We start from the raw sequence: 24488 nt of genomic DNA, 5'->3' as shown, positions 1-24488 counted from the left end.
CCATCTGCTGTGATTCACCAATAAAGCAGCAATCAGAAAAAGAGCAAGATGTTTACAGCCCTGTGCAATCCTTCTTATCATGAAAACAACCAATTTAAGAGTCAAGAATATGTATGTTGAAAATATTTCTCTGTGACACCAAAAGAACAGTTTAAAAGCTTTTGGCCTAGTCTAAGTTACTACATGAAGGAAAAAAAAGCCATATAATTTCTTTCTCTGGCATTAACATTAGTCATGGTTCTTTAGTTTGTATTTTTTGAAAACAGAAGAACAGAAAGTACCACAAGAAACCCAATTTTTTTAAGGGATATATGTATAATGAAACATTAACAAAGATTTTTTTTTCTTTATTACATGTTAGTATTTCTTTTTAATGTTTTTATAAAATTTAAGGAAAGCAGAAATACAAGAACTATACAGCCCAAATTGTATATATAAAAACACTTGAAGAGGCTGAATCATAAAAAATCAGCCATAACCAAGTCAGCCAATAAAAGCACAGGTGACAAAAACAAAGCCAGGAGTGAAATAACAGCACTTGAACTGATGTAAACATTCAAAACCCTGAAGACAGGAAATGCAAAAAGAGAAAGCTAGGCGTTAATGAAACACAATACTCGACAGGCTGAAGCCTACTGTTTTCCCTTCAAACAATTTTCTTTTGAATGCAAACCTTCAACAGCTGCTAAGTGTGCTACAGACACGCATTTGTAAGAACTTGTACAACATGTTTTTCTAGAGCTGACTCTTCAAACTCTTCAGCCTCAGAAGGGCCACTGTGCAGCAGCCTGCTGCACCTCGCTCCAACAGCTCCAGTGATGAGATCTTTCCTTTCAAATCTCTGAAGATATGCTAGGGAGGTGAGGATATTTTCTTGCAAATGAAATACTGAACAGGTGAGTGTCACAGTGACACTGAGGGGATGGCAAGCAGCTAAATCTCATGTAAGATTTAAGTCCAGAGCACTCCCTGGTCACATGCTGGCTTTGCACAGCTTCTGGCAGCAGCTTGTTTCCTCGGAAAGCTGACACAAGGTACTGCCATATAACAACACTACCCCAGCCAACTAACAAAACCACTTGGTACTGGTTAGCAAGCTGAACTGGCCCGTGCCTGGTTACAAGAGACAGTCGGCACACGGGCGGTTTTGTGATTGCCCTTTTAAGCCAGAGCAGAGTTAGATTTTCCCAAGTATTTCCTGAAACACCAGTCCTGGAAAAGAAAAGGAAATCACAGCCACAGAATAGGTGCAATTGGAAGGGACCTTCAGAGGCCACCTTGTCCTACCCCCTATTTAAGGAGAACCATCTTAGAGCTGGTTGTTCAGGACCATATCCATGTGGCTTTTGAGTACCTCCAAGGATGGAGACCCCACAGCCTCTCTGGACAACCTGTACCAGTGCTTGGTCACTCTTGTGGTGACAAAAGTGTTCCCTGATGTTCCCTCAGAAACCTCCTGTGTTTCGGTTTGTTCCTTTTGCCCCTGTTTCTTTCACTGGGCACAACTGAATAAAGCCTGACTGTCCTCGGTGCACCCTTTCTTGAGGTATTTATATTTATTAATAACAGCCCTCTGAGCCTTCTCTTCTCTAGGCTGAACAGTTGCAGCTCTCTCAGTCTTTCCTCATATTTAAGATGGTCCAGTCTCAATCATTGCTGTGACCCTTCTCTGGCCTCTCACCAGGATGTCCACGTGTGCCCTCGCACCCAGCACGCTGGTGCCTCACTGGTGCACAGCAGAGGGGAAGCAGCAGCTCCCTCCACCTGCTGGCAACACCACGTCAAATGCAGATTGGGATATGTGAGTCACCTTTGCCACAAGAGCAATTGGGAGGAACCTCTCCATGCCAGGGATCAAAATTGGGAAAACACATGGAAAAAGACAAGATGCATGCAAGTGCCATGTCCAGATGCTCTATCTGTCCTACATCCATCTGTCGTTCTAAACTTGGGGATTGAGCACCAGCTCAATTTCAGTGATGAAATAAAATGAAATAGAATAGAATAGCTCAGTTGGAAAGAATCTACAGTGATCATCCAGTCCAACTGCCTGGTCACTTCAGGGAGGATGAGAAGCTAAAGCATATATTAAGGGCATTTTCCAAATGCCTCTTAAATGCTGACAGGCTTGGGGCATGGACCACCTCTCTAGAAAGCCTGTTCCAGTGTTTGACTACCCTCTCAGAAGAGAAATGCTTCCTAATGTTCAACCTAAACTTCTTCTGGTGCAGCTTTGAATCACTGCCACATACCCTGGGATATCCACTGGATGCCAGGGAGAAGAGATCAGCATCTCGCGTCTCGACTTCCCCTCCTCAAGAAGCCGTAGAATAATGAGAAATAACCCTCAGCCTCCTTTTCTCCAAACCAGGCAAACCCGAAGTCCTTAGCTGATTCTCACAGGCCACTGCCTTCACCAGCTTTGATTCCCTCCTCTGGATGTAGCTGCAGAGCCCAGAGCTACACAATATTCCAGGTCAGGCCACACCAGCGCTGACTACAGCGGGACAGCCTCCTCTGTTTGACCGTGCTTGATGGACCCCAGGCCGCCTCTTGCCCTCTTGGCTGCCAGGGCACGCTGCCAAACTACACCTGAGCGGAACCAGTACCTGAAGGGAGAGGGAAAACGCCGGGGAGGGGAAATATGGGGCGATTTCAAAGGATTCAATGACAGGACAGAGCTGGAAGCTGACGGCCGGCTCCCCCGGCCTCCCCGGGGCACGGCCCCGCCGCCCTCCCCGCCGCGGCAGCATCGACAGCCGCCCCTCCATCACCCACCCTCCCGCTGCCGCCGCCGCCGCCGCTCTCACCGGCCTCCGCCTCCGCTTCCGGGTCGCCTCGGGCGGAAGGGAAGTCCCGCCCCGACCGCCGCGTTCCCGGGGCCGCGTCCCTCCCTTGCGGAAGGCGGGAAGCGGCGCCGGCGATGGGCGACATCCACGAGGTGCCGCGGCCGCGCATCGCCACGGGGCAGCTGGCGCAGCACATCGGGCAGCCCGTCTGCTTCGTGGGGCGCGTCGAGAAGGTGCATGGGGCACTGGGCGGGCTCGGGGAGCGGGGACGGGGCTGCACCGGGGCTCTGCGGGGAGAGGCTGGCGCCGTCCCTGGGGCAGCCTGGCGGCTCCAGGCGGCCTGGGAGCGGGGTGGGAGGTGGACGCGGCTCTGCGGGAAAGACCTGGCTGAGGCGGCCAAGGCTGTGGCGCTCCCGGCCGCCTGTGGAAAAAAGGCCGCACAGGCCTTTTTTTCTAGACGTAAATGTTCTTTTGTAGATTCATTCTAGCGGGAAGCTCGTCGTGCTTACGGATGGACTCGGAAAGCACACGACTGTGGAGCTGAGCGAGCCTGTAAGTTAAGGAGTGCTTTGGAAATACTTGATGCCGCCTCTTGTGGATTCCGGAGGTTTTGTCTCTTCTGAAACCCGTACATGCCTTCCATGTTTTGAGTTATTCCACCTGTATTTCATTGCCTCTCTTTCTTGCGTCTTTCTGCTAACGTGTCTTCTTACCCATGAGCTGCCTTGGTCTTGATCAATTTTCAGCTGGGGTTAAGAGAGAACTCATTCTTTGTCAGACACATCCCTGTCTGGCTATTTCGTCTTACTCTATTAGTTCGTTTATTAGCTTTATTTTAATTTCAGTCTTTCTTCCCATTTTCTTACAGAAAACGAACATGGTGTTTTCAAGAGTTTTTTGAGTTAACATTGCTGCATCCTCTTAGAACACTTGTCATAGCGTTTCAGTAAACTCCATAGTTAGCTTGAAGCATTCTTTCTTAAAAAAACCCCAAGCAATCAATGCAATGGGTATAAGATATAATTAGAACTACTGAACAAAAATACTGCCTCTTTTCTTATCACCTACCACTGAAGTAATAATAATTTGGCATTCTCTTCTAAGTATGTTTTTTCCACCAAGAAATGTTGTAATTAAAGAATCATTTTAATTGTGATGGCAAATACTGAGAAACCTTGCCATTTCCATGGGAAATAAATGCATATGGTACTCTTTCAGTCTTTCAAGACGAGTCTGTCTCCGATGATGAAAAATGCAGTTTAATCTGGCAGAGTTTTGTCTTATAAATGTGAAAATTGATGACATCAAACTGCGACAAAATGTCTCTTACCTTTTTCTTGAGTTTGTGAAAACATTTCCTGCCTTAGGTTGTTAAAAATTCAGATGTTAGCATCTAATCAATGTGATTAGCATCTATAATATTTTCTCTAACAGTGTAACTGGTTGAACTTTGTAAATGCAAAGCTGTAGTGCTGGGCACTTCAGTCTAAGTCCCATTGCCTTGGGAGAAACTGGTGTGTGCAAAAAAATGAGAGGCCAGGTTCATCTCTCCAGTTCACCCAGTGTCAGTGGGGAAACTTAACAGATTTGCTAATCAAAATACTTTCTAACTTTTTTCCCTTTCAATATGTTTCACTCTTTGTGTATGTCTAGTTCCCTCTTTCAACAGAGGATCCCAAAATTATGGGGAGAGAATTTTTCCAGAAGACTTACTAGAAAGTAAAAAATAAGACTTATATATTGGAAGAGCATTACCAAAGGAGTACTGAACTGTTAAAATTTGTATCTTAAAAAACAAAGAAAACATGCAAGCTGTATTATTTTGGCATAAGATATAATTTTTAGCCTTTTTTTCCTTTGTTCCACCAAAGGCTTATTAGTAACAGTATCTTTGTATTCTGAACACTTACTGACAGATTACTTAAGAAATGATTTACAGATATGCCTTCTGAATGTGGAACACTGGAACTGCTCTCCGGAATGTGTGACACCTCCTTAACTCTTACAGAGTTCTATAATTGACACAGGTTTGAATGCAGTGCAGTAAAATCAGAATTGTTCTCTCTCTGTGTCCTAGATTAGTCTCTGTTCAGTGATGAAATGACACAGTTTCATATATTTATGAACCGGTATCTTTCTTCTTTCTTCAGAGGCGTCTTCATATTTTTTCTTGTTGGTATTGAATTGGCTATTACAAAACCTGTAAAAAAGTCTCTAAGTGGATCCAGGGTTTTGTGGGTTTTTTGAGGGGAGGGTGACCAGGCTGTCCAGTAGTACTGTATTGTTTGACATGGAACAGAATCTGTCATGAGCAAACCATCAGCTGTGGAGAGTTCCTAACTGTGCAGTAAAGACAGCAGCTATTTAGTGTTACTAATTTCATCTTTGGTGTGTTTTCTAGCTGGATGAGGAGATTTCAGGAGTTATTGAAGTGGTGGGAAGAGTAACAAATCAGGCAACCATCATGTGTGCATCATATGTCCAGTTCAGAGAAGATAAAAGTTCATTTGGTAAGAATATACATTATGGCATATTCATTTGAGTTCTGAACTTGTCTTCAGTAAATAAGAAGGGAAAGCCTAGTTACCCTTTTTTAACAGACAAGGTCTTTCTTCAAGCTGCCAGATAAAGTACAGGGTGTAGAAAAGTGTCATGAGAGAAGTTCTGTACCAAACACAGTGGTTTACAGTTAAACTGTAGGAAGTGACTCAATGCTGGAGCCAGTCTAGATCATTGCTCTGGCCTCATTGTTCTCCCACTCCTGACCACGTGGTTCTCACCTTGCCCTAGACCTTGTGTGGTTGTGCAGCTCTAAAAGTAACCCTCCAGAAAACAAGCCAACAAGGAACCCTCCAGAAAACAAGCAATGAGTGTTCCTGCCTTGGGAAAATGGGAGCTTGAGGGAGACTGGGATCTCTCAACACTTTAAAATAAGCAGTGCTTGAATGTTGTCAGTGACTTGTGGGGAATTGAACTTATGCATTATAACCATTTTCTTTGCTCTTTTTCAGATCTGGAACTCTACAATGAAGCACTAAAAATTATTCATGAATTCCCTGAATACTACCCATTTGGTACTGGGAGGAACACTTGATTTTTATTAACATATATTTAGAGTTTCAGAGGGGACTACAGTACTGTGGTTTCTTGCCTGATAGCATGGTAACAGTTGCATTTATTTTCAACAGATATACTGAAAAGACACTGTTACATGTGCTAAGTGTTGCCTATGAAGAGTATTTTCTTTGAAAATGTATTTATTCAGCAAGGAAAACAAATCTCACTGAAAAAAAAGTCTCACTCACTGTATATATTTAACCCTTTTGCATCTATGAGGAGCGTTCTCTTGCAAGATTAGACTTGTCAGAAACTGAAATTTTGTAAGCATCCTTTTCTAGTTGGTAGAGGTTCTAGGATACGTTACAGGAAACTTGTAACATGGAAAAAATTAGTGGGGTTTCAATATAAAGATTTTTGATTTAATCTGCTTTGATATAAATTTATTGTATGGAAGGGGTATTTGGCATCTTGAAAATGCTATCTTCACCAATAAAAAGATTCACTGCATTTAGCCATTTGTGTCAGCATTAAATGTTAGAGTGCTATTCTCAGTGATATGTGGCGACTCCTGTTCTGTTTGACCTGACACAGTTAAATTTAACAAAGTGGAGTGCAAGGTTCTTGCCTTTGTGTGATGCTAAACACTTGGAAGATGTCAAATTAGGCTTGGGGATTTTCATCTAACAGCCTTCATGCTTGGTTGGAGTCTCAGCAGCAGTACCAGGATTCAGCCAGCTTGTCATGGTGACTAACCATAGGAACTTCCAACAGCCCCCAGTTTTGTTACTATGCAGGCTACTTACAACACTTGGCAAAATTTTTGCATCACTTGAGGTAACACATTTAAAGTAAAATTGAACTTTGGAAATATTTTCTGGAATTAATAAAGTATTTCAAAGTATTTTAAGTAAACTGTAGCCATGTTCTTTGAACTTTTGTACAAACAGGTTTCAGCTTTAGTACTTAGATTTAGTGCCTTAATAAGACTGATAGCTTTGTGCTAGTTTATAGACATCTCTTTCTAGTCAAGGAATATGTTTCAAAAACTGACACTTTGAACTCACTACAAACTGGAGGGATGGAACAAGTTAACAGAGGAGCTTTCTTTTCTCCCTCCCCACCTAGAAGATGGATACTCTGTTACAGATACACAGTTACTCTGACTTGGAAGGAGGTCTTCTGAAGTAGCATTCAGTCTCCTTCAGCAAGCAACACAAGGTCCATGTGGCACGATACCATGCCCTGTGTATCATCACTCTATTTAAGTGTTCAGTAGAATCAAATGTCATTCTTAATAACTACATGCATGTTTTCCTAGCATTTAAAACTATTTTGTTCTATTCTGCTTTAGCAAATTGGTATTTTGTGTGTGTACATATACTCTGTAAAATGTTATGTACAGTTACCCAGAGCACCCATGCCCAGGGGAGCAGCCTGCCACTAGATGGCTTTAGCACTTCAGAGAGCAGCCTGGGGTGTGAGGTCTGGTGAGGGAAAGTTTGAACACACCAAGTGGGAAATGCTGGTTTCCCTTTGTCAGTCAAGACTCTCCTCGTTGTCCTGCAGCACTGAAAGGTGGCTGGGCAAGCTGTACACACTAAAAGTTTCCCTTACATGCTTTTCATTTGTCTGCTTCTCTACAGACCATCAGTCTGTGTGAATAAATGGCCTACCCTGGCTTCATGGCTGTACAAATCACACAGCAATGCAAGGAGCTGTAAAACATTCCTGGTACTAGAGTAGTGCTCAGGTCATGTATGCATTTATCAGCATAATTTCCTACATTGCCATGTTGAAAACTGCCAGCTGCTTTAAATACCAAGGGAAAGACACAACCATGCCAGCTTGGCCTGATGGTTAGCAGGGCCCCAGACACCACACACAATGAAAGGTGAGAAACTGCCAGCCCTCATAGATAATAAAATGGGAAGTAGGGGCTTCCTGGGACACTGACCAAAGGGGAGGCACCAGGGCAACTGAATCAGAAACACCAGACAGGGATGTCACCAAAGCCAGTAATGGAGCAGCAATGGAAGGCATGAAGAGGAGCTGGTGGCTTCTTTGGGAGGACAAGAGGCTGGTGCATGGTGGGAACCTGGCAGAGGAAAAGGGGCATAGGAAGTGAATGCTGTAACTGGAGCAGACTTCTAGAAGTTCATGCCATTTGGAACAGGACTACTCCCACTACATTCATGACTGACTTCTGAGACTTGGTACCTTTTTGCTGGGCTCTTGGCTGACCCTGCTTGCCTGCTCTGCTGTCCTGGCTTGGGCATGGACGTATGCACAGTTCCCGTAATGCTCATGAGCAAGGAGCCTGTGTGATGATAAAGTGCTTGTGCTTAATCAAGGAAGGGCTGCAAGGCTGGAATATCTATCAAAATTACTACAATGGAATGTAATCAGCACGAGCCACAGGATCACAACATTTTTGCATGCAAGGACACCTTCAGCAGAGTTGAGCTGAGATTTACCAGGCAACAGTAAACAAAAAAATAACTGCAGCTAATAAAATGGGCGTAGCTATACTTTTGTTAGAAAACAAGAAATCACCCCAAAAGTGACAGATCTATTAATTTAAAGACAAAACAAGGAAAAAAATCTGGTAATTAATAAACATAGAACTTTAGCTTTGTAATTTTGCAAATCGTGTAACTATTGACCTGAAAGCCTGATTATTAACTGCAACAACCAAAACCCATAGTGCCAGAATATACACATTCATAATCCAAAACACTGCAAAGATATGAGTATTAGACTGAGCATGTAATTTAACTTAGTGATAGAATTTGACACACATACAGTTATAATTGAGGTGAAAATGTTATAGATTAATTTTCTTTACATGAGAAAATGAGACACTGTATGTTGGTAGTTGCATTCACCTCAACATGGACATTACCAGAGAAATTTACTAAATGTTACTACACAAGAATAAAAAACAAACTCTTGACACTTACCAATCCTCATTTACATAAACCAAAACCTTTATTGCCTGTATTTATATAAATAGGATATCATACAGTAAGCCCCAGTTTACATTTATAAATGGAGAACATTTTGAAAAGCTCTTCAACAGCAATGTGAAGTGTGCAAAAATAGTGGAATGAGAAATAAATATTCTAAAAAGAAAAAAAAAGGAACTGCTCTCCCATGCCTAGAAATATCAAGTACCTCTTAGATTTTTAACTTAAAAAATTATCTTTGCCAATTTTAGATCAAAATAAATGCAGCAGATGTGTTACAACATTAATGCTAACCCAGAAAATAAAACCCAAAGTCCTGAATGTAATCTTGTACATCCACAGTACATGTACATCTTGTACATTTCCACATTTTATCTTCTTGAAACTACACTAGAGCACACAGAACTAGTGGTATATTACAATATATTCTCTTCAAACACCAATTTTCACAGTCCTGGCAAACAGTACCAGTTTATTGCTAGCATTCCATTTCGTATTTCATAGCACACAAGTGTTGAGTAACTCATATACTGTAAATAAACACACACCAAGTAAACTGATGTTATTATCACATACCTTAAAACAGGTTTGTTTTTTTTCCCTAATTTGTGTGAATGTTGCCTACAAAGTCAGGGACAACAATACCAATTAGCTCCTAGCACAGTATTAGCAAAATATCATTGATGTTCTCTCAAGTTAATAAATAATCTTAATTCCAGCTGGTAACACATCTAGAAGTACTCTGATCAATTATTCAAAACTGGGAGCAGATGGGTGTCCACGAGTGACCAGAAGCAGGATTTATACAGGTTGGTTCCACAATTCCCAATATATTTCAGAAGTACAGGGAAATGCTGATTATCTCAAAGTCTTCAAATATTTTTGTAGTCAAAACTGCACGTAGTTTAAAACTTACATATTTACAAGTCTCCAGTCCTTGAGATTTCAGATCTTCACAGTACTAAGTAAAAAATTTATCAGATACAACCTCCTATAGTTTACCTGCACTCTGCACTGAAACAGTCACATGACTTCACAGGGATCTCTTCTCTATGATACAGTCATCACTAGGAGAGAAAACCCCCAAATTCTTAAGCATTAAAATCTGCATCAGCTAGATATGTAGCCTAGTTAAGTAAGAACTTGAATTGTAAAGACATTGCTTTACTATCAACAAAACCCGGGAACAAAAAGAAAAGGATTTTTCTTTAAAATAAAAATGTTTAGAAGGCAGTTAGCAGTGGCATTTTGAATAAACTTACAAGGAAACAAACAAACATTTGCATACAAGACAGTGATCAAACAATGAACAGAGGAATCCACAGCATTACTTTGCCATCTTCTTTTCAAGTGTTTATTTTGAAGGTCTGCTTTCACAGCATATAAACTCAGCTTTGGGACCAATCAGCATTATCCTGAAAACTTTTTAAATAAAGGTCTTCTTTGCATTTTAGCAAATTCACAGAGTCCACAATTCCAGGAGCACTTTTCTTCAGTCCTCTGAATAAGGGCCATGCACTGTACCTATAGGCTCACTTCAGGAATACCTGTTTCTACCAAGCACAGTCATACACACATCGTTTTTTTACTAGTTTGATAGCAATTTATTTTTTCACAGTAAGTCACAAATTACCTTTGTCTAAAATATCTGCTTGGACTGTGATGAACATCCATTAGAGAGCCACACATTTTCTAACAGTATTTATGCCTGGACAGTCTCTGCTGGAACGAGATTCCCTGTTGTATCCAGCTGCATACACTTACAAGAGCAGGCAGAAACTGGGCACTCAGTATGGTCCCTAAATAGCAACAGTCAAAAAAAGAAAAAACAGCTAAAATAATTTTTACATTTATAATTGTAAAATTGTAATTATAATGCAATTATACATTTAACTATGTGCAGAGGTATAGCTTCTCAGAAAAACTCAGTATCATAGTTCAGTTTTATTATTTAAACTTTATAAAGATAGATACAGGGAAGGAGACGTGTTCTACTCAGTGCAGAACACACATGTGAAATAACAAAATTTTAATATCAACTTACCTGAACCAGCTCAGCATATGTCCAGCATGTCCACCATGCCTACAGTTATGACACCAAGTAAACCAGTTGTTGAACTGGGCTAACTTCTTGTCTTTGCTAAGATCCACTTTTTCATCTGACTTGGATCCTCCTGTCCAGAGGCAAACCCACCCCCACAAATATGGCTGTAAATCATTACACTTCATTTACATTTCAGTCCCAGAAACACCATTAAAATTATTTTGAAATAAGGAACATTATGTGAAAAACATTATGTGATTTTAAAATAGAAGTCAGTAAAAATATTAAGAGCTGGAAGAATGCCAAAAAATAATTAGACTGCTAAACTGTTGCTTGTCTTCTCTTTTAGATATGCTAAACTAGCCTATTAAACAAGTTTTACAGATAGAATCTCATTCAATGGTGATTTATGCCTTATTGATTGATTTATAATCCATTGAATTATGGGCCTGTTCTGCTGCACATGAAATCTTCTGCTTTAGAAAAAAAATCAACAAAATCTAAGTTATGAATTGGAAAAAGTTCAATGTAGAAGTCATAACAAAGATCAATGAAAGAATGAGAAGAGGTAAATAAAAACGACAACTGTACAGCTGCTCATGGCTCTGTAATAAGACTGACTTAAAAATATGGTCAAAATCCTTTTCATTTAGACATTATATAATGCCAAACCAAAGGCATTTACAACCAAACAATTCCAGTCATAATACCTCTTAGCTCTGACAGTATGACCCATGCTTTCTTTCATACTTAGTAACAGAAAGTATACCACACCTCTCTTCCCCTTCCATTTAAAAATTAATTCATTTACATTCAATGATTTGTGTAGCATGCCTAAAATTGGTCTCAAGAAAACACACTCCCCATTTCTTTCAGTGGTAAAGCTCACAATACTGATCCTTACAATACTCGGATCTTTACATCTGTCTAACCGTGGAATTTGACTGACAATCTCATGGAAACTGTGAGAATCAAGTAACTATGCATACTGTCTGACCATTAAGAATTGAAACAAAGGTATCATCCCAAAATTAGATGGGATGTAAACAAGTTCTCAATTATGGTCCTTCTCCCTTCAAAATGACGAGTATGAGTATTTACAGTATAAGCACAAATAGAAAAAAGAAGTGCAACAGAAGATCTTTCAATAGGAACTGCTAATTTGGCCTCCAACTAGTACTGCAGCTGAATAACTAAAACCCACTGTGTCATACCTGGACAGCTGGAAACTGGTGTTCCCATATTTATCAGGCAAAGTGCACAGCGGGGAAGGGGCTTACGGCAACCAGGACAGCTCGTAACTTTGGACTTGGTGGGTGAACCGCTGACTCCATATTGGCTAAAACCTCGCCCCTGATGAGGAATAGCTGAGCAGCTGTAAGAGATTGATTTCCCACAGAAATTGCAACTCACAAACACCTAAAAAGAACAGATGCCCATTAATTTTTTTGTTTGGTTCCACTTTTGCTATACCTGTGAGTGAATCCATTCAAGGTAAGTAACATTTATTTACCAGACATTCTAGAGAGTGCTCTGGAAAGCCAAGCCTACTTGTGAAGGAGTTCTTAACATCTTGGCTTATAGATGAGGCACACAGCCCTGAGGAGTAGATCTTAATGATGCTCACTAGCTTCAAAAGCACATAAAAACATGCACAATTGCTAAAACTTTGAAAGATATTATTTAGGATAATAAAAGCTGTATCTTCAGTAATTGAAGAAATTCGGTTTATTCTACTGACTATATAAAGTTTGGTCTCTCCCTCCTTTTAGTCAGATGACTCACACTACAATCCCCAAAATAAGGATTACCTAATATTATTTATCTACATGCCTTGTGTCACAGGTTGCGACTTGATACCAAGGAGCACATATTTCAAATTTTTTAGGGCTATTTATCTTAAACAACATAAGGAAGGAGCAGTAAACTCAACTCCTTCCCACTTGGAACTCTGCTTAAACAGCTATGACTGATAAATTAATTCAAAACCAGCTTTCCTCAGAAACTCTCAGGCCCTAAAGCACATAATGAAACACACTTAGCAGACATGATAGAGTAAAAGGTGCTATGGTAAGACCATGCTGGCTGAAACTGCCACCAGATGTTAAGAAGATAGCACTTGGGCAGGGTGTTAGTTTTTAGGTCAGTGTACATTCAGAACTGATAATGAAAGTTGCTGCTGCTCACTTTAGTTTCAGGTTCAAGGGCTTCAAAACAGCTTTGAAGTTTTTTTCAATTAAAACAAAAGCAATTTGAATTAGTCCCATGGTTTCAGCATCAGTCTCACCCTGACACTGAATTCAGCTGGGTGATACATCACTGATTTCATTTTTCAGCATGTGAGAGAAAAAAATCACATGAGTTTCCAGTTTTATCAGAAGAAAAGGGTTGATAGGTTACAGTTTCTGAAAGACCTGTTCTTTAAAAAAAAAGTGACCCCTATTTTTTTTAGGGCAGGCTAAGCTGAAGTCTTTCTTTTGTACATAAGTCCTCATGAAAAGTAGCAGGTTTTTTTTAAAGAAGTACCATGCCACGTTCCCTTCTGGACTGGTTATATTTCTTATAGGATTTATATTTACCTGGGCTAAAGGCTTTGAGCTGGGATCCAGCTTACTCCTATGAATATCAAATTCTGCACGTTTATGCCAAAACCTCCAGGCATCTAAAAGATTCCTGTAGTTCTCAATCCAGTACTGAACCCTTTCATCCTTAAGTACATCTGATGGAGAACCCTAAAGTAGGCAAGAAAAAATGTCAGACATACATTAAAGACACACAATACATATTACTCACATTTTCAAAAGCCTTTACAAACTGTACTACAAGATATAAGAAATAATACAATGCCATTTATCTCAAAAAAAGATGAATTTTCAGTAAAATTGTAATGTGAGTTTTATAAAGGTCTTCTTCAGTTTCTGTCTGGTTGAAAATACTTGTGCTGTCACGTCCTCCTAAGAACTCATGTCTATGAGATGAAGGATTTGAAAGTTCTGTCAAGCTTCACAATCTGTCATGACTGCATATGCTATTAAATACACTGCTGGCAATAGCTGCTACAGTTTAAGGGCCAAGGTAAATCCATTATTTAAAAAAAAACAAGCTCAAAGCCCACAAGCAAACAAAAAATCTCATTTTTCTTCCCTATCAAAATCCTGAAAGCAAAAAAAATAAAAAATTCCTGAAAATGTCAAGAAACACATCAGCAATAAGCAGATAAATGGGTATTTCCAGTTCAGCTGTGAAAAGGATTATGATTTTCTTTTGCCTCTTTCCTCTACTATCTCCTCAACCTACCTCAACCAGAGAGTGAGAAGACACATACTTACCAGTTAACACTGAGTTTTTCAGATGACTCTACAAAAATAACCAAACACCCAATTGTCCCAATTTAATACAGAAAATACTTTTTAGTTCACAAGATTCTACATTACCCTGATAAGGAAACTATGCATAGTTTTCCTCCATAAAATTTATTTTGGAGTGAAACACTAACCTGTAGCATGCAATAGCTTGCTGTCTGGACATCTCCAGTTCTGTCAACATAACTTTCCATCAAGTCAACTCCATCTTTTGTCAGCCCTGTTAACAGTATTCCCTCCAAATTTCCAGCCTCTTTCATTTCATTTGTCAGCTTTTCAATAAACCTGTTGAGCTATAAAAATATATATATATATGAAGAAATATATAAATACATGTAAAAGCAGCATTTGCACCTAACAGAATGCATTGCTTGCTGGATGTTACACAGAAAAAGTTAAATTACTATATCATATGAAACTGCATGAAATCAAGTGTTTATAAACAAACTTTAGGCTTCCTGATAAAAAATGCAAGGAGAGAGGTTATGTATTCTTAGAATACTTTGGTGAATTTCAAATAGAAAATTTCTGCTTCAAAACCAAACCATAATTTGAGAGAACATTAACACCTGGAAATAAATACTGAAGAAATAGAAATACTCTCCAGTAAAACATGTGTACAGTTAATGAAACTGCATCTGAACTACCAGGTAATGAATACTCACAAAAACCTCCAAAACCACAAAACCAGTGAAGCCTCCAAATCAACCAACCAAAAACCGAATCTAAAATTAACCTGGAAGTACAAACTAAAAACCAGATGATACCATACCTTATATACCACTGTGTTAAGAAAAAACAAATCACTCATGACTCATTATTTCCACTGGTCACCCCTCTACCCCAGAGTTTCTTCTGCCACTGAATAAAGCCCAGTTTAAAAGTTTGCTTGAATGTGCAACCACAAACTTACCTGAGCATCATTGAGGAACTTGCAAGCAAATGCCACTCTGTCTCGTACAGCTACGTTATTTTCATACTTCAGAGAGAAAAATGGGAATTAGTAACATCAGATACATGTTTCTATTTTTCCAACACATTGTAAAAACCAGAACACTTGCACTACTGTCTAACTAACTAATACAATGAAATTGATTGTGTACAGAGAAAATGTGACATCTGGAGAAGGCTAACTCTAAATATCAGCTTACTTGTTTGTCCTCAGATACAGCTATCAGAGGAAGACTGTGGGTATGGGAACAATCTACCCAGAAAGTCTGGTACAACACATCCTACGCGGTTTATGAAACTCTACAAAAATAAACTTTGCAAGTCCTGTAGAGGACTTAGTGCTTCCAGCATGTATAGCCAGATGTCCCACCAAGTCACAGGCAGAAGAAAAACAAACCAAGTTCTGCTTACTGTATTTACATAATAACTAGCCTAACCACTCATTCCTTCCTTAAATTGCAAACAAAAGTTAACAAAGCAAACAGAACACCCTAAGCAAACAAAAACTAAACATCCAGAATTCATTTCTCAGAAGTGTATTAACACTTGAGGTACAGCAGTGTATGAGTATTTACTTTCTGCTTTTTATTCATTTTACTAGATGTGACATGGCAGAAAAAAAATACATCTCTATATCAATTCTCACACTTATCTATGACCATGTTTTTCCCTCTGATATTCTCAGATTAGAAATTGTGACTGACACTGCCAAAACAAGATGTGCTTGGCAAAATCTTTCATGCAGACATCAACAGGTCTCACTGAAGGAAAAATTAAAATTAAACCCAAACAAACAGCACCTTATCATGTGTGAGTTGCCAGTTCATCAATAAAAAAAATCTACAAAAGTACTACCCAACATCCAGAGAACAATACTCTCTCTCAAAGACAGACAGAAAGAAAGAAAAAAAAAAGATTCAGGTTTCTCTTCTCTGGGATTCTAGCCATTTTTATTTTTCATTACCCTAAGAGCATCAAATTATGACAACTTGACTTTCAACAGCTTTGGGCCAATTACTCTGCTGCACCACAGCAGTTCTCTCCTAGGCTAAATAATTCCTACTGAAGCAGGTATTTCTACTGTTCTCTAACCAGGAATCAAATACATTAACTCCTCCAAAGGCTCAAAGTATCTCATGATTAAAGATTTAGTTTGCCCTTTAAATGGCATGTCTGTATCACTTTCAGAAGCCCTGGAACTACTCTATTTACTGTTTCAACAAAGTGAAATTATTTTAACAAGTAAGCAAGGGAAAATAAAATACACTTCATTGCAAATGTAGCTTTATGAAAGTTCTGCAAACTCCCCTGCATTTAGTCTGCTTTTTGCAATTCCACTATTAATCTCTCTTCTGTTGCTTCCCAGTGCTTACATTACTTGGATAATAGATTTCTAGAGGTTTCATAACTCCATGCTAAAAATAAAATTCCTCTAAAAATGTGTTAATGTCCCCCTAGTTTTTTAAGATTTTCTAAGCCTTCTGATGTTGACATTCTTGTAGTGAACTTTCTCACACACTTTCTGTAAATAACTCATTGTTTTGCATTCCTTTATGGAGGAAGAGAAAGTTGATAGACTGTTGGTTTGTCCAGTGTCATTGGAGAGGTGACACTGTCACCCTCCAATCCACTGTCACTCTTAGAAACTATAAATGTTGGAGTCAGAAAATAAACTTCCCTTTTTCTTCACCTTGAAAACAGCAGTGTGAGCTTGTGTTCTTTCGTGTCCTATAGTGACATGTTAACTCTAATCTATATTTTGGCCATTCATGCATGGCTTATTCACTAACATGAGATGTCTCTTCTGCAGACAGATATGCTATTTGCCAGCACCAGGATAAAAGAATAGGTTTAAATTTGATTAATTCTTGGAGTATATAGGACTCCCCCTACATAAGTGCATGTATCTATAGGCTCCTATTGCATAAAGAAATTTTAACCTAACACAGAAATTTACTCACCAAAACACCATCATATGAACCAGACTCACTAGTCAGGAAAGCAAACATAGCACACAAGTAGGGATTGTTCAACTGCAGTCTCAGAGTACTGCACATTTCTCTCCAAAGTGAGTTCTTCTCATCTGTGTAGCCTGATAGAGCCATTGCTACGACATTAAGGTTCAGATCACCTGATTTATGAAAAGTGAAAGAATAATATTCAAGTTAAGAACTTAAAAAAGCTCCAGTTAAAACTGTAAATGAAAACATTCATTTGAAACACAATGTTTTTTCAGAATGCAACATAAAATGCAGTAGAATTAACACTACCTAAATTAATGTGCATGCTACTACCATGCTACTACCATGCTACTACCATGTATAGTAGCTTCTGCTTTAAATGCCTTTGTTCAGGTAAGTTAGCATCTACATGCATGACAGCCTCTTTAGACAGCATCACACTACTTGTGGTATTTTGAAATAACTATCACAAAAGATTGTCATTATCATAATTCATATCCATAAGAAGTGAAAAGGCAAGATTGTATACCCAGCCATTGTTTAACAGACCTAGCTGGAGGATGACAATTTTATACAAAAGTTTCAAGGTAAGAAGTTTCCTAAAAACATGAAAACTATTAAATCTAAACATTCATTCTGTCAGAAAGTTCAATTTTATTCTTGAATTTGAAAACAGCACGTCTCCATTCTGAACCCTCCCTGTGGAAAGCACAGACAGACACTCTCCTCCAGCAGTTCCCTTAAAGCAAAAAGAATTCCACTAGTTCTAAACATAAGCCTTTCTGGAGCTTTTATGAGGAAGGAAATTCTGAAACATGTGATCTATTTTAAATAGACAGTATGGCATATGGTAGTCTGATAAGTGAAATACCAGGATTTGTCAAGCTCCAATACAAGTGTTTCAAGTAATTTTACAATTTTACAACACAACAGGCATCTCTTCCATACTAACTTCCATAATTCTGTTAACAGAAAAAAATCTACCAATGTGATATAGTGCCAAAATAAAAAGCTAAACACAATACACACCTTTTCCTGAGGAAGCCCCTTTATTCAGAATTTGTATTGCTCGCCGTATGTCCAAGTTGAAAAGTGCTACAGCAGCAGCTCGCTCCCAGTCTCCCTCCTGTTCCAATGAATTTAGGAAAGGCTCCACATCTAAGTCTGTTCCCTTCTTTATCCACCCACAGAGCTGCAGAGCCAAAGATCTCTCCTCACTCAGATACTGAATAATATCTGCCTGTCTATCAGATCCACTCCTGCTGTGCCTGAGGTTCTCTGTTGTTCCTAGAAATGGGAAATAAGTTAAATTATGCTTAAATGACAGTTTCAATTGCAATCACAACACAAGGGTTTGATTTCAATCATAAAGCAGGGTACAAAAGCTGAGTATTGCATTTTAGTACTTTAAAATTGCTTACAACTCCATGCAAGGAGCAGCATGCACAAAATTATTTTGATCTACTAAAAATTATGCACCTAAGCTTGACACATATTTCTCAGTCTTTTTTCTTTCTTCTACCATTTGTTACATTTGACAGGAGCTCTCAGTATGTTCAAACTGAAAATCCATAATACACCATCAAGCACCTGCTCTACCAGCTCTCAGCCAGCATCAATGTGTCAGAAGCTTTCCCACCACTGAAGACTCATTTTCTGCTCCAAGAAGCATAGTTATTAATAAGACATATATTGAAGAGAGAAAGAAGTATTCAAATATTGAATTATACTATGAAAGATTTCAGCCAGCATGAGAGGCAGAATGTGATGACCCAGGGTTGATCACCACTTCAGAATAGGTCAGCTTATTTAAACATAGTCATACAAATGTACTTAATACAACAGCAGTGACAACAGCAAAGTCACCTTTCTAGAACCACATCCTGATGTGGAGCTTTGAAAAATATACTGCAGGGAATATAATAGTATGCAAAAAGTTTAATATGCAGGGAGCAAGAATTCTTAGTGCCATAGTCAAAACTCAAATCTTTGAAACAGTTCAAAGATTTACTTCTGAGGATACTATGCTTCTACAATTACTGACTTTCCAGGAACACTGAAAACTCTGGAAATTACTGTTAACTTACATTATTCAAACACAAACAGAAATACTTTGTTTTTATATTTTTGAACAGTCTCTTTGAACAATTGCCAAAGACAAACTCATGAGTGCATCATTCTGCAAACATACTACAACAATACTTAGCAAAGTTAGAACATTCTTACCCAAAGATGACTTCACAATTGATTTAATGCCAGTGTAAACTAAGGGACCTTTGTTTCCTGTAAGTTTTTGATCCATATCTTCAGTATACTGCTTCATAAGTATTTTCATATATAGGAAGCTTAATTTTTCACAAAAAATGTTTTTAAAAATTTTAAGTCACATCCTGTTAACATATACAAAGTATTTATAGGATGTTGCATTGTACTTAAAGATTTTAATGCATTTTATGTAAGTGGTTTACAAATAAAGATATGTTACTTCCTTAGGACAAAGACTACAATAAAATAAAGGATATAATGCAGAGTGTACCAAAGAGACTTCAGCTGAGGATCTTCATTTCCAGCTAGGAGGTGATTTCTCCAAACTTGTTCAGTGTCAAGACCATACCTTGAGAGAGCTCTGAGGCGCATTTTGGTTGCTATGTCTTTTTCCAAGGAGCTGGCCTTTCCCTCTTCTGTACACTCATACAAATGTCGCCCACAAGCCCACATTAAGGATGTCACTGGGCTCCATGCAAGAGAAATTCTTTCAAAAACGGTGAAGTCGGACATAGTCCTGTTGGGAGTCACTACTACCATTCGGTTCTGACTTGTGGGATGCCAGGCAAATGAAGCAATGTAATTTTCACATGGCTGGACACTTCTCTCAATTATTGTCGGCTCAGTTTCATCTCCAATAGGGGTGGGAGTATGCTGCATGTCATACAGTCTAATGATGTTACTATCCCTTGTCAAAGTAGCTAACAGTCCAGTCCTTGTTGGACACCATGCAACTTTTGTTAAGGGTTTTGGTTGCTCTGTCAGGGTCAAAACAGGCTTTTCAAACTTTCTTAAATCCCATATGGCAACCTGACCTTCATAGAAGGAAGCAACACGATCATGGAAATAGGGATCAACAGTCACTCCTTGGACAGCCTTGGTGTTTACAAATATTTTTTGGCTTGTGTTCCTAAGATCAAAGATAGCCAGATTTCGATGCATTCCAGCTAACAGCAGTTTCTGATCCCGTGGAAGCCAACAGAGAGAGAGACAAGCATCATTCTGCCCTAATTCATACAGTGGTTTTGTAACTACCAGGCCTGCCTCCGCATCTCCTGCCGAAAGCCTCACTTTCTCTGCAGCAACGGCAGTCTCTGGGGCGTATTTGCTGCTGATATCCCAGATCAGTACGGAAAAGTCAGCCCGATGTTTATCCAGCCCAGCAGCAAGCCAGTTGCTGTCCAGGGGGTTCCAGGCCAGGGTATTGCACTGCCGAGCGTGCTTGGGAACAAACTCTTTGCCTATCAAATCTTTGGATTTTGAGTTGTGATCTTGCCCGAGGCTGGTAAGTACCACTCGGCCATTGGCCTGTCCAACGGCGAGGAGACACTCAGGATCATACTTGGGATACCAAGCCACACATTTCATGTAGGGTGTATCTGAGTTTATTGACAGCAGCGTAGCCGTAGTTTCCTCCGACAAGCGCAAGGACCCTGCCTTGAGCTCTGAGCTTACAGCAGAGTCAATGTGATAAAGGCTCAGCTCTGAATCACACACAACAAATCTGTCAACATGGTGTGGGGCCCACAGGATATCAGGTTTGGAGCCACTCATGGCTAAAGTAAGCTGACACACAATTTAAGGTCTGCTAAGAAGATTCAGGTGATATCCATGCATACGGAAACTGTTGAGAAAATAATTTGTAAGAATGTTATCAAAACCCAAGTCCTTTGATGATCTGAAATCATCATTAAACAAACAAAACCAAATTATTTTTAGCCCAAGAGTTTATCTCATGACATATTTCAGGCCAAATCATTAAGTATTCTCCTCACAACACTTGTTGTTTTTGCTGGTATGTATGTACCAAGGCAGAACCAACACAGCCACCTACAAACTGATGACAATGGGATTTGCTGTGTTTACCAACTCCACACCAGTATTAAGCAAGAAGACATTACCCGAGATGCGCTGTGGCAGGATACGTGGGTGTGCCGCTGGGAAAGAGCCACGCCCTCAAACATCTAGGAGAGAATGTCCCTGCCTAATTAAAAAGCGCTAAGTCACAAAAATTAGAGTCTGGCAGTTTTATCTAAAGCCTGCTCCAAAGGCTAGAAAGGCTTCCTGTCTTGGAAGACTTTAACATAAATTCAAATTGTCATCTTATTGTACAGTTCCCAATCCCACCACCTGCCCCAATGCTACCCTGTTCGTATCTGGTCCAGCAACATTCAAAAAGGCACATTACTGCCAAAACTCCCTTTACACTTGCGGCAGCTACTAGCACCGCACGTGCCTACATGCAAACAGACCGCACAGATCCTACACGCCTCTGCTATTACTGTGGGAAAGACAGGCAAGATCGGGACGTATGAAAAAACAGCATTATTTACCACGCTTGGGCCGTCCCTGTGTGCCTGCAGGTCACCCCCACCTCCGCCCGCCGCCCGTTCCCGGGGGCCGCAAGAGCGGACGGGAGCCGGGAGACCGCCACCCTGCCACCCACCGTCCGTCCGTCCGTCCGTCCGTTCCCGGGCGCTTCCAGCGCTCTCCAGCCCGCGGGAGGCTCCAGCCCGGCCGCCGCCAGCGGCCCCGCCGCCCGCGCAGGGGAACGGGAAGCGCACCAGGGCTTCCGGCTGCGGCCGCGGCGCTTCCGGCGCGCCGGGGAAGCGGAAGCACCGCCCGCGTGCGCGCTTCCGGCCGCGGTCCGCCCCCTCCCTCAGCGGCTCCGAGCCGACCGGGTTCGGCTGGGCTAGGCTGGGCCGGGCTGGGAGCGGGCAGGGCCCCGGGCTGAAGAGAGCCGGGAGCCCTCGAGACGCATTCCTGGCAATGGGCTCCAGGGTGGCCCTGCTGGAGCAGGGGGGTTGGACCACAGCGCCCACTGCGGCCCCTTCCAGCCTGAAGCATTCTGTGCCCACAACGAGCATCTCAGTCTGATGCCTTTTGAGATTACCTAAAAACAGAGACCAGACAAAATTACGAGAATAAAAAGCGGTTGTATTTATTAAAGGGTCTCCAGGTACTTTAAAGGCAGACGAAACTCCCCAAGGGGCTACACCCAAAAATGGACCACAGGTCACAGGTTTTCATTTTTCGTAAGTTTGATCCCTTTGCATATTGGGGGTTAATCTCCCAGTTACAGCTTCAGGTAATGAAGTCATTACCTAAGTTTGCTCACCCCCCTCACTTTTGTTTACGTTTCTTATTGCTCGCACTCTATATGGAGTTTAGAGTTATACACTAAAGAATTGCAGAATTACAAATACATGAAATATATAAAAGCTGAAATTTAAGGTATCAATTCCAACACCCCTGCCAAGGACAGCTCCTAGTGTACCACGTTGCTCAGAGCCCTGTCCAGCCTGGCCTTGAACACTTCCAAGGATGGGACATCCCCGCTTCTCTGGGCAGCCTGTGCCACTGCCTCACCACCCTCACAGCAAAGTTTCTCCCACATATCCAGTCTCACTCTGTCCCCTCTTTCTGAGGACCTGCAAAAATCCAAAGCACAGGGGTAGGGCACTACGTACCATCTCTGGGCAACTTTTCCCATTACTTGATAACACAATGATAAAGTTTTCATACATATAAGTTACCTGGAAAAAAACCAAAAACGTATTTCCTCACTTCTATATGCTTAGGATTTTACAACCTGTTTTTCTGCAAGCCATGGAGATGTGAGCTGTTACCTTTTTCCTTTTTGTTTTCAATGCTCTTTAAAATTGTCTGTTATAAAAGTTATAAACTGAAGTACTACTAATTTCAGGGTCTCTCAAATAACTTCCTTCGTATAGAAACAGTGATATTTGGCCTGGAAATATTTAAACATCACATTTTTAAAGTTTTCTTCAGCACTGTTAGAGTCAGGACATTAGCTCCTTACTTTAGCTGGTTTGCTTACTTCCTTTTTTATAAAAGAAAGGAAATTAATATACTTTGGCTTCTTTATTAAATATTTTCCTAATTAATTTTTTAATTATAGCATATAATTTTTAATGGCCTTTCCAATGTTTTTATAACTTAACAAAAAGTTTTTAAGAAAATGTATGATAAGTCATTGTTCATCCATCTTTTCAATAATCTGCATATATTCAGTGCCTTTACTTTAAAAATGTGTATGGAGTGGCTTTGGACATCATTTGTGTTATATCTATTGTCTTTTTTTCTTGTCTCGAAGCATAGTGGAGAATTTCCATAACAAACTACATTTATTTATTAATTTTTCACAGGGTTCATTAATTTGAGATACAAATGTCATTTAGTGCTGCAACAAATAGTTGTTTTAGATTTTGTTGCAATATTCCTTCCATTTCTTCATAAAACAAGCTGGTTTTTTCCTTAATAATAGAAATCTTTTAAGAGTTCACCAGTTTTGATAAATAAAATAGACCAAACCATGTGGGAAAATACAAAAGTAATTCAGATTAAGCAGTCTATCATATGTCAAAGGCAAAATTGGCAGACTGGATTTTCATATTTATCTGTTTCATTTTCATTATTCCATTTCCTCTGCAGCTGTTGAAGTGGAACATAGTGACTTTTTCACATCTGTTTCTAAGAATCACCAAGATTTCCAAGAATCACTGGTGGTTCTTTTTCTAACAAAGATGAAATTCAGATGATGTATTCATAACATTTTTCCATGGCAAAGTATGGGAGTTCAGTTTATAAATGTAGGTAATACTTGCAATAATCACATCATCTAACTTTGATTCTAAGGGTAAGTTTTCAGGTCCTACGGAATCAGCAGCTTGACTATCTGACATCCTGCTCATTTCTTGAGTCCTAATGATGATCTGAATAAACTGCTAATAAATGCACAAGCTGCAGAAGAGCTGTTTCCTGTGTCTTTGGCACAAGAGAGATTCAGAGAGGTTAAAAATGAAAGATGGTGTTTTTAAGCAGTAGCTGCTCTCAGTACAATGACAGGTACAAAGTAAATTAATAGAAACATAAGAGCTATTTGGTGTTTCAAGATGCAAAAGAATGTTACCACCTGAGGGATCACTGTGTCACAGTTACTAGAACTGTTGGGACGTAGATGTTTTATATTTGATCATTCTACCACATGCAGAAGTTATGTTTCCTGTGTTGATCTCAAAATAAATACTGAAGCAGTATTTCATCAGTGAGGTTGTGAATTCCTCTAA

General features: G+C 40.0%; 3 protein-coding genes across 5 annotated transcripts in view; 1 reads left to right on the top strand and 2 right to left on the bottom strand.

The window, feature by feature from the left end:
* Positions 1-2857, bottom strand: part of UMAD1 (UBAP1-MVB12-associated (UMA) domain containing 1) — an 80113-nt gene extending 77256 nt beyond the window's left edge. The window contains exon 1 of one of the 3 annotated variants that reach the window (XM_066553792.1): positions 2811-2857. The gene's annotated coding sequence lies outside the window, so the exon portion shown is untranslated. Of the gene's footprint in view, positions 1-2778 lie in introns of all 3 variants that reach the window. The other 2 variants (XM_066553801.1, XM_066553809.1) reach the window with 2 other exon arrangements.
* A 4-nt stretch (positions 2858-2861) lies between these two features.
* Positions 2862-6761, top strand: RPA3 (replication protein A3). The gene is made up of 4 exons (XM_066553821.1): positions 2862-3022; positions 3267-3341; positions 5191-5299; positions 5801-6761. Exons 1-4 carry the CDS (start codon positions 2924-2926, stop codon positions 5881-5883), a joined length of 366 nt encoding a protein of 121 aa, XP_066409918.1. The 5' UTR covers positions 2862-2923; the 3' UTR covers positions 5884-6761.
* Positions 6762-8815: 2054 nt separating this feature from the next.
* On the bottom strand, positions 8816-21958 carry MIOS (meiosis regulator for oocyte development). The gene is made up of 11 exons (XM_066553729.1): positions 21845-21958; positions 19656-21022; positions 19360-19458; positions 18163-18420; positions 17134-17303; positions 15135-15200; positions 14356-14514; positions 13439-13591; positions 12074-12278; positions 10860-10989; positions 8816-10614 (listed from the first exon to the last, which is right to left on the bottom strand). The coding sequence occupies exons 2-11, from the start codon at positions 20950-20952 to the stop codon at positions 10518-10520; spliced, it is 2634 nt and encodes an 877-aa protein (XP_066409826.1). The 5' UTR covers positions 20953-21022; positions 21845-21958; the 3' UTR covers positions 8816-10517.
* Between the last annotated feature and the right edge of the window lie 2530 nt (positions 21959-24488).

This window comes from Molothrus aeneus, chromosome 1, assembly GCF_037042795.1.
Source record: "Molothrus aeneus isolate 106 chromosome 1, BPBGC_Maene_1.0, whole genome shotgun sequence".
Taxonomy (NCBI): Eukaryota; Metazoa; Chordata; class Aves; order Passeriformes; family Icteridae; genus Molothrus; species Molothrus aeneus.
The sequence above is the reverse complement of the archived record's forward strand: the minus strand, read 5'-3'. Positions and strand labels throughout refer to the sequence as shown.